General features: G+C 40.4%; 1 protein-coding gene across 1 annotated transcript; it reads right to left on the bottom strand.

Annotated features, from left to right (window-relative positions):
* Nucleotides 1-628: 628 nt before the first annotated feature.
* Nucleotides 629-7,322, bottom strand: LOC113013736 (PAN2-PAN3 deadenylation complex catalytic subunit PAN2-like). Its single transcript, XM_080295212.1, has 22 exons — nt 6,909-7,322; nt 6,646-6,815; nt 6,440-6,557; nt 6,241-6,318; nt 5,908-6,163; nt 5,478-5,766; nt 5,206-5,302; nt 4,965-5,075; nt 4,714-4,833; nt 4,492-4,620; nt 4,179-4,378; nt 3,911-4,053; nt 3,626-3,732; nt 3,431-3,529; nt 3,205-3,333; nt 2,811-2,948; nt 2,664-2,723; nt 2,325-2,573; nt 2,037-2,180; nt 1,759-1,938; nt 1,554-1,647; nt 629-1,222 (listed from the first exon to the last, which is right to left on the bottom strand). Exons 1-22 carry the CDS (start codon nt 7,173-7,175, stop codon nt 1,038-1,040), a joined length of 3,363 nt encoding a protein of 1,120 aa, XP_080151338.1. The 5' UTR covers nt 7,176-7,322; the 3' UTR covers nt 629-1,037.
* Between the last annotated feature and the right edge of the window lie 2,904 nt (nt 7,323-10,226).

The raw sequence follows: 10,226 nt of genomic DNA, 5'->3' as shown, positions 1-10,226 counted from the left end.
TATTCATCCCTGACCTCTACATATCCAGCTGAACAGGATTACTATACTCTGTGTAGATTTACACATTCTTTCGTGGAACATTGAAATAACTGTGTTGTGTAGTTTTTTAACATATCTCCTGGATCATTACTAACTGTATGTTTAGTTTTACTTGTAGAGTTGTTGGTAAGACCAGACAAGGAGTTCAAACAATTTCATTTTATGGTTCCCAAAACAAAACAAGCCGAAAAACAATGAAAATAATGACATAAACCTTTAAAAACAACTGTAAGAGTGAACGGTAAGAGTGTGCATATCATCCAGCAGAGGGCACCATTATATCAAAAAATCGTTCAAATGTGACTTAAAGCTTTATTAAATGAAGCACATCTATTAAAGTATAGTTACTACTTTTGGTGGTGGCTGTAAATGCTGCACTTGAAGCACAGTCCTTACCAGTTAGAGCATTTTAAAGATGTCGAGGTGAAATATTGAGGACAATTTTTTCAAACTTGCTAAATGTGTCATTTATAGAAGAGAAATAACAGCTTTTGAAAAATTGAATGTTGATCTGAATTCTGAGAAAGCTGCAAAAAGTTAGCTGGAAAATGAACAGTGCAACAGATTTCACAGAATCTGGTGAAAAAAAACAAACTAAATTCATTGTGGTTGGAATCTGTTTTAATCAAGATTTTCATGGATTCATGCACATTCTCCACTTCCTGGTATCAAACAACAAACATTTTACAGTGCTCAGGATGACTTCATTTACATGCAACAATTTTGACTTTTTCCTTTAAAACAAAAACAAAATGCTTCAAATTCATATTTTGAATGATCACTTTCCCCCCTGTAAACCTCTCTGAAATAAAAAGCTTATATTTAGATATGAAAAAAACAACTGAGTCACTGACTCAAAGCAAATAACTATAAAATATGATACAAAATAAGCAGCCCGAGCATCTTCAGGTCATGGTGTTGCTCACAGTCCCATCACAGAGGGAAGCACAGCAGCACCCGTGGATGGAAGGAGAGTGCATTCAGTCCACTCAGACGGACTATCTCATGTCCGAATCCGGGACTTTCCAGTTCAGCTGGAAGCCTTTGTCGTAGACTTCGTAGAGCACCTTCATCACGTAATGATTCCCTCCTTCCTGATACAGCTCCAGGTACTTCCTGTAAAGCTTCAGGGCTGTGCATGAGTCCTCCGTGCTGTCGTGGGTTTCTCCCTGGATGTTGAGGCCTGTGGACATGAAAAAAAGGTCAGGAATGATTAAAATGAAAGTGTTCAGCTTCAGATTACAGTGTGGATATGAGGAACTGACACGTACGCTTTAGTGCATGAACTCAAAAAAGCCTCTAAATACTTTGTTGTTCAGATTTAATTCCAAGATGGGTTTGATGACAACTAAAACATCATGAACTATACTGACTTCGGTAATATGAGCAGATTATCCAGTTTACATATTTGGATCCTAATCCCTCTCACTGTAATAATGTGATTTAATTCGATTAAAGACTCATATTTGGATTATTTGGATTTGATTTTGTTTTTTTTGTTTCTACTAACTTACCAAGAAAATACCAAGCAAGGAATTTCAGAGAAATCATCCTCTTGTAGGGCAATCGGAAGAGGTGCACGGTGTCGATAACTTGATCTTTGGGAACCTTAAGAAACAGAAAATAAAAAACATTAAAATCAAAGCACATCTATAAAAAAAATCACATCTTTAAACTATATGAACTAATTTGAAATTTAAAACTGATGAAATAACGTACCACTAAATTAATGACACGAAAGTCATTCTGCAGGCCGTGGCCGACGAAGCGAACTCCTGCATCGATGAGGAAGCGTAGCTTCAGGTAGGTCGACTTCAGCGTGGTCACGTGCTTAGAGGATACTGTGGCATCCAGGTCTCCAGGTTCGATTCCAGAGTATTTTGTCAAATAGTCGACCACCTGGAAGAACAAATTGACAAGTTAGCGGGTGGATCCTTGAAACATTATATATTCATTCTTTTAGGTCATCGTGGTCTTTTCTCTCTGCAGCTTCTCACCTGCTCCTGAGTGGAGATGTAGTCATCGATGAAGGGGACCCCCTCGTTGGGTCCCTGACCCCTCACACAGGTGATCCTGGCCACAGACATCTGACTGGGCGTGATGGTCGATTTGGTGCCGTCGCTATGCAGCACTGCTTCCTCCTGCAAACGCACACATTCAGGGGTCAATTTTGTTTTAAATACTTGAGTCAGATTAGCTGAACTACTGAAAATATGTATTAGGAATATTTAAAATTGTTTTTGATCCTATATTATAATTAATGATGGTATCATAGCCAGACTTACCTCACTGAGCTTTACAAACTCAGCGTCCAGCCCCACCAGGTCACCAGCCTGCGGCATCTCACTGACTGTGAGTGGGATGAAAGTGGCGTCTGTCTTGCTCTGCTTCTGAGTCTGATATAAGTCGGATTTGACTTCAGACTGATTGTGCTGAAACTCACTGCGGAGGTCGTATTTGGTGTGGTAGTTTCTCTTGGCGTAACACAGGATGGCTGGCACTTTCCAGCTCACATCAAACTGTGCAGCCTCAGTCTGAAAACAAAAGGAGAAACATTTTTAAATGACTGCACACATTAAAGTTAGCATGAATAAACAAGCAGGAATCTTATCTAGGATCCTTACCTGCTCAATCGGCTCAATGAGGAAGTCATTGAAGAGGTACCACTGCTGGCGAGAGACTCCCTGAAATAATAAAATCATTTTGAATGTTAAAAATGAAACTTTTTGTAGTCAGCAGATGTCAAATTTTCTTATCTAAGCGTCACTCACCTCTTTTCTTTGATGGTAGGTCTCACCCACTTTGATGTGTGCGACCAGATTACCACCCGCGCCAGTGTCCAGGATGTGCGGCACCGTGGCCACCAAGTCATACAGAGAAGCTCCCTCCGCCTGTTCAGCAGCACTTAACTAGTAACAGAAAGTGCAAATAATTGTAAGATAAACTTTTTCATTTCACAACAGTTGAGAAATTCATGTGTTACAGAAACAAAAACACTAAAACCAACCTATAGTTCAATATCTACAGATTAGTGTAATAATGTTTTAAAAATATTGCTCCTGGAAATATGGTTTTAATCTTGAAGTGAAATTTTAACTTGGTGATGAAAAGTTACTCAATTATTTCTTCAAGTGCAAAGATCAGCTGAAAATCTAAAGTCCTCACCTCCTCGCCCTCAGGCCAGCTGCTGATCTCCAGTCTCTGACTTTTGCTGAGGGACATCTTGAGAGTGGCGGGGATCCACACGTGACGCTGATCCTGATCTGTCTTCTGCATGGATTTTTTGAAGGCGTACTATAAAAACAGAAACATGGGCAATCATGTAAATAATGAACAGATAAATCATTACTTTCTTTTAACTGTATTTAAACACAGTGAATCAGTGGCTTACCTCGGCCTGAACCTTCCAGAATTCAGCCTCTTTGCTGCTGTTCACCTCACAGTTTATCACCAAAACATCTGGGAGACATCGAATGTTGCGTGTCTGCACCTACAGTGTAACACAAAGAAATGATTACCCTGCACAACAGGTAACAACCAACCATAAATGAATTGTCATTATGAGTGAATGAAAGCTGTAACTCACTGTGGGCTGATACTTGTCACAGTTTCCACACCATGTGTGAGATCTCTGCTGCAGGCAGATGCTTTTCTTCAGGATCTCAGCAAAGTCGTGCTCCTTTATTCTTTCTCCTGAAGTGTCAAAGTACAATGAATATCAGTGTATACATCAAATCAAGCAGATATTTCCCTCTGCTCATTCAAAAACTAAATTAATTCAAACCATTATGTAATCATTAATAGTTCAAGTTTCAAAGACAGAGTAATTCACAGTCACAGATATCCATGCTCTCAGTGCTCTCAGACTCACCTTGAGAGTTGGGGTAATGCATGTTGAACAGCAACATGAGGGAGGAGTAGACTGTTTCTATGCCACAGAGACACAGGCTGCGGTTCTCAACTTCAGAACAAAACAGCTCTCTAATGACAGAGTCGCCAGGGGAGCCCAGAGAACTGCAACACAAACACAAATCACAGTTTCAGAAACCAGAAGGAAAACTCTGCATTTATAAACAAACATAATGATAAGACTGGGACAGTGTCCAGTAAGAATGCAGGTCAACAACGATGTGTTTTACCTGCTCCTGGTCGTCCTGTAGGCCCGTGGATCCTCCTGCTCCTGTGTCTCCTGGAAGAGCTGGTAGAGGATGAAGTGATTCCATCTCTGGATTAAGCGACCTAGCTTGACTGTTCCTGTCGTCTCCTCACAGTTTGAGAGGATCAGGCCCATCTCTTTGGCTTCAGGGACGTTTCGAAGTGCTCTGAGGAAGTTGCTGGCCTTAAGGAAGAAGACATTAGAGGTTACTTTGGGCAGTCACAACAAAATGAGATTTCAAAGTAAGAGCCTTGCAATCCCCAACAGATTGAAAACAAAGAAAGAAAGAAACTTACCTGACATGGATCTCCTTGTGACAAATCCAACATGTGGAAGAGGAAGCCGAGTTCACAAGCCAAACAAAACTCCTTGTGGCACAAATGATTCTGAACAAGGCAGCGAACTGGCTCCAGGAAGTATAACACCTAAGATGCAAACATAAAAGACCCATGGAACATTTGACAAATTGTCTCATATTAAAAATTAAATGTACACATTGTGAACCTTCAGCTTCTTACCTGGATCATGCAGTTACAGTAGGCGTTGGGAATCTGCGGCTCCAGGCCAGCAAACAACGTCCTGTTGTAATGTTTGAAGTCAAAATCTTCCCGTCCACGTTTAGAGTATTTAATTGTCACCTGAAGCACAACAAACACATCTTCGTCACATGTTTGGGAAATCAAAGCTTGTAGCAACACTCTAGAAATTGTTACATCTTAAAATTAACTGTATCTCTATGAACACCAGGGTGAAACGTAGCAAGTCCAACCTTTCTGTACTTTTCGGGAACAGTGTGAAGGAGCGGCTCTTCATCACTCTCTGTTGGAGATTCAGGGATGTGGTTGTAATAACCAGGTGACCCTTCTTTATTTGCAGGGACCTGCAAACAACAAACAGGAAAAAAAACTTAAAATACACCACGTGGAGATGGGTTTAACTTTTTTTGTAAATTTATTACAATATTGTAAAAATGACAGTTTAAAAGAGAAACAAGTTTTTTTTTTACATACCTGGTTACAGGGGCAGGCGGAAGGATTTTCCACATAACTGTTGAAGCCAACAGTTTCAATAGTTTGTGGGATTTCTGGATCCATCCCAGGAGCCCACCTGTTGAAAAGAAACATGTTTTAGATGGAAACCTTTAATGGGAACTACGTGAGACTAACCATTTATATCAACTGGGGAAGACTCGACATTATCTTACAAACTTTTATTGAATCTGAAAACAATATTTATGAACGCTCTAATGCAAACTCTTCAGTCTCGTTAGTGATTGTGTTACCTTGAGCTGGGTGTAGCCTGGGCAGTGGGGATGGGAGAGCAGGGCTGCAGGTTATGATTCCAGGCCAGCTGAGGCTGTGCATCCACAACGCAGGGCTCTCTGGAGTAGACGTTAAACATAACGTCCCGAGTATCGGACCAGAGACGCACACATCCCCCCGAATCTCCAAAGGCTAAGGCTTGTTTGCTGGATGAGACCTCAAAACTTGTGAGAAAGTGGCCGTTTGTGTTGACGTGGAAAATATCCGCCATGTTGGCGAGGCCAGTGGGCTCACAGAACTGACACTCACCTGGAAAAAGACACAGAATGCAGGCAGTTATAGCAAAGCCACAAATCACACAAAGAAATTGTGTGTCACATTTATTGGCCAAACATAGTAAGACTATGCTACAGAAAACTGGACTAAAGAATCCTGAAGCCAGCTTCATACCTGTCTGTGAGATGATTGCGAGCCGTGACGTGTAGGTAGGAAGGAAGCGCACGAAGAAAGGATCCACATGCACCCAAAGGGGGGTTGCAGCTCGCATCATGCGGAGGTCATACACCATCAGGAAACGTTCATTCAGCCCTCGGCTGGAGAACCCACTCACAGCCAAAAGGTTTCCGTGAACATCAAAGTCTGACAGGCCGCCAGGAAATGCGTCAAACTTTTGTGTCCTAAATGTGCGTAAGTCTCGAAGGGTCACCTGTTACCAGCAGAGGGTCAGTGTTAGAGAGATATAAACCAAACCTCATCAAACTGATCCAATCAGGTGATACTTACTTTGCCAGAAGGGTGCCCAAAGACGAAGAAACGATTGGTCTGACGCATTATTGTCACTCCAGGTGCCTCCACTCTGAACTGAAAGGACAATCAAGACAACAGACAGTCAGACACTCGCTGTGAAGTCAGTTGTATGATGTGCCAGTGGTGTAAGCATAGATAGTTGTGGATTTTGATAAACATAAGCCTGGTGTCTTACTTTTTGAGTTTCTTGAAGTGTGTTCATGTCAATTTCAACCACATAGTTTTGTAATCCCCCCATGAGCAGCATGTTATCAGTCATGAGGAGACTGTGCATATCAGCTCCTTCTTCCATCCTGCAAAGCACCAAAAATGGCCATTAATTCAATAACATAAGGAATAATTTCACAGCTTCAGATCATCAACAGTCAATGTAACACTTACCGATAATCAAACATGACGAGGCCTCCACGAGTGTAACATCTGAGGTTGCACTCAGAAAGGAACAGCACGCCTGTGTCCAAACTCTGTATGTGTCTGATGGCATCAGTTGCGTGCACTTGGAAAGAAGAGTAGTGTGCCATCGTAGGTCCAAGGAAGGATTTTACATGACCCTAAGAGAAGAGCACAAATATTATTACAGAGTGCAACGTTTAAGGTGAATGTAGAAGAAACAAACTCTGCTGAAGCATCATTTTGGCTCTTACCGTGTAGTTTCCCATCCAGAGCATTTCCCGCTGCAGGTCAAAATGTGTTGCAGTGACGGGGATGCCAGCTTCTGAAACTTTACTGTGCAGCTCAGAAAAAATCCCCTTCCTTACGTACACAGGCTCAGGAACGGTCACAGCCAGCTCCTGTGTGTACACTCCCACGTCTTGGTGGAGGTTTGGATTCAGATATGAGTTCATGGAGGGCTCCAGTCCCCCAGGAGTCCACTGAGGAGACCAGTGAGGAGTCCAGTGAAGAGAGTTCATAGTCCTATGATGGTTGGCCCAGTATTCACCTAATCTTGTGCTGAGAGCTTCAAAAATCTTCTTCAGCTAAATCAGCCTGCAGAGGAACTGGAACTTCTGTAAATAGTAGTACTTGCAGGTTTAATCCCAATCTCTTGAAATGCAGAAAACTGGAGTCCAGATCTAAAGTCTGATGGATAGAGCCACGTATTTAACCTCCACTGGGATTCAAGGCGGTCCTAAGAGTCGTTGACTGTTCCTGCATTAAACGTTAGGCTCACAGGTTTCAGGGTCTGAATCAAGGTGGGTGCGGCTGAGTTTACATGAATACAGGTGTGAATTCTTTGGGAGACGTGGGCATCGTGTCATCATTAAGCCCACATTAAGGTGTCAGAGGGGGGTCGACCCAGTTTTTGCCTGAGCGTATTGTTTCTGAATTGCACCAAGATAATGAGTTTGATCAGACTGGGAGGACCTCGTTTAGCACGCTTAATCCACACCTTGATTAACAGCCGTCGTCAACAGGTCGTCAAAAGCACCAAATTCCTTGGTGTCCGAGATGCACCAGATGTTGAGTTTGATTCTTCTGAGCTTCTCCAACAAATTTGCTGCATGTTGGACAACAGTTATGTTACACATATTGTAACAAACTAACCATGATTTAATCAATTAAATGGTCCTTTAGCGTGACTGTTGTTAAAATTCACTGGATTAATGTCAGAGTTCAGTCTTGATCCTGTGTATCCAGGTAGTTGTTGTTCTGAAGTGGTGATCAAAAAGTTGTGGAAATGGATCCATATAGATGAAAAAGATTATCATCAGTGGTGAATTCAACATTTCAGTAACAATTAAAATAAAAATTTACTGGATTAATCTCAGAGTTCAACATTGATTAAATGAAATTAAAGTTTTAAACTTTACAGGCTTTATTTTCTCATCCACTTAATGAAAAATACAACTTTTGGTTTAGTCCTAGCTGAAACCATATAATCCAAATTTGATGCTCTCATTGGTTGAGTCAGTTTAATTGAAGCTAATAGTTGACTGTTGATTAAAGATAGTTTCAGCTATTGTCTGTTATCTGTTTCAGTGGTATTGATTAACCTTGGAATGGTGATTGTTTGGTTTTAATTAACAAAGGACCATCAGCACTTATCCAAACTGCATTTGTGTGAATAAAATAAATGACAACCAACATTCAAAAACACAAAAATGAGCACTTTTATTGATTTCATCATGTTCCTGTTTCCATCAGTGGTTTATTCAACAAACTAGTTATAACAAGTTTATGATCTTACAATAAAGACACTTAAGTCATTTTCCTCAGCCTGTGCTTTTCTGGGTCAACTTCCTGTTTCATGTTTGACCCACTCACCTGTGTCACAGCAATAGAACATGAAAATTTAAGCTTTTTAACTTTTTTAGCAAAGAATTTAACTCAGGAAAATAAACCCTGCCTTAATTCAGCTTTTAACATGTTTAGTGTTACTAACAAAGAAAAGATCCACAGACATGATTTGGGCCGAAACAAAAGAAAAAGTCTTTTATGGGGCAGGCTTGTTGGAGACCAGGCGGGGCTCATTTATGATTCACACCTTGATACCAGCTTGAAACCTGTGACCCTAAAAACAAAGACAAGCTCAACGACTCTCAGGACCACACCAACCATAAAATTAAACAACAGTTTGTCCCAATTTTTGGAAAACATCTTTTGCTTCTGGAGTAAAATAAAACAAATACTATAAAGATTAGTTTCATGTGGTTTGAGCGACTTCCTGTATCTGTCCTTGTGACAGCAGAGTTAGAGAAAGTGTGCAGCAGATTAGTTTGAGTTTCAAACACAATTTGTCTAAATGTTGAAAAATCCTGAATATTTAAATACTGTTTAAGTCTTCTTTGATCTTTTATTTCACAGTCTGACTTACACTGCAGCTGCCATCTTGTTGCCCTCCAGGAAAAATAAAATACATAAATTTGTATTACATGAACATTGCCAAGTCATTTACTGGCTAATAACTTATATTTATCAATTACATTTAGTACATTTAGGACCTCTGAAGGGTAACATCCTCTAGTGTCTCAAAAACGTTTTTACTTGCTGGTTTGACACAACCTGAGCTGTGATCTGATGAATGTTAACATTCAGTTCAACCTTTATCCCATTTATCTACATTATATTTCATCCATATGCACAATGAAACAAATTGTTTATACATTTCTCATTTTACTCAGCTTTTCAATCAGGTCCCAATCAGATATTCTTTCATTGATGTTTTGAATATGAGAGAGGGATCGAAATAATAATGATCGAAAGGTTGCGCTCCCGCTCTGTCTCTCTGTTTCTGCTCATCAGGAATAATTCTGATCAGTTATGGAACAGCAAAACTGAGCTGAACTTGTCGATCTTGCATTCACTGTAATGTACGGTTATGTTGGTGGTTGCTGTAGTTTCCCTGCTTTGTTGTTCTCTTCTCGCATGTTTTTCCTCTGGCAGGTGATCCAGTTAATTTTAGTGTCTTTTCTCTCTGTTCCATCTATTTTCTTTCCATCTCCTTTGTGGAGCCTCTTCCCAACTTCTCTCGTCTATTGAAACTGTTGGCTTCAACAGTTTTGTGGAAAATCCTTCCGCCTGCCTCTGTAACCAGGTATGTAAAAAAACTTGTTTCTCTTTTAAACTGTCATTTTTACAATATTGTAATAAATTTACAAAAAAGTTAAACCCATCTCCACGTGGTGTATTTTAAGTTTTTTTCCCTGTTTGTTGTTTGCAGGTCCCTGCAAATAAAGAAGGGTCACCTGTTTATTACAACCACATCCCTGAATCTCTAACAGAGAGTGATGAAGAGCCGCTCCTTCACAGTTCCCGAAAAGTACAGAAAGGTTGGACTTGTTATGTTTCACCCTGGTGTTCATAGAGATACAGTTAAATATGATATGTAACAATTTCTAGAGTGTTGCTACAAGCTTTGATTTCCAAAACATGTGACGAAGATGTGTTTGTTGTGCTTCAGGTGACAATTAAATACTCTAAACGTGGACAGGAAGATTTTGACTTCAAACATTACAACAGGA

This window comes from Astatotilapia calliptera, chromosome 20 (genome assembly GCF_964374335.1).
Source record: "Astatotilapia calliptera chromosome 20, fAstCal68.1, whole genome shotgun sequence".
Taxonomy (NCBI): domain Eukaryota; kingdom Metazoa; phylum Chordata; class Actinopteri; order Cichliformes; family Cichlidae; genus Astatotilapia; species Astatotilapia calliptera.
The sequence above is the reverse complement of the archived record's forward strand: the minus strand, read 5'-3'. Positions and strand labels throughout refer to the sequence as shown.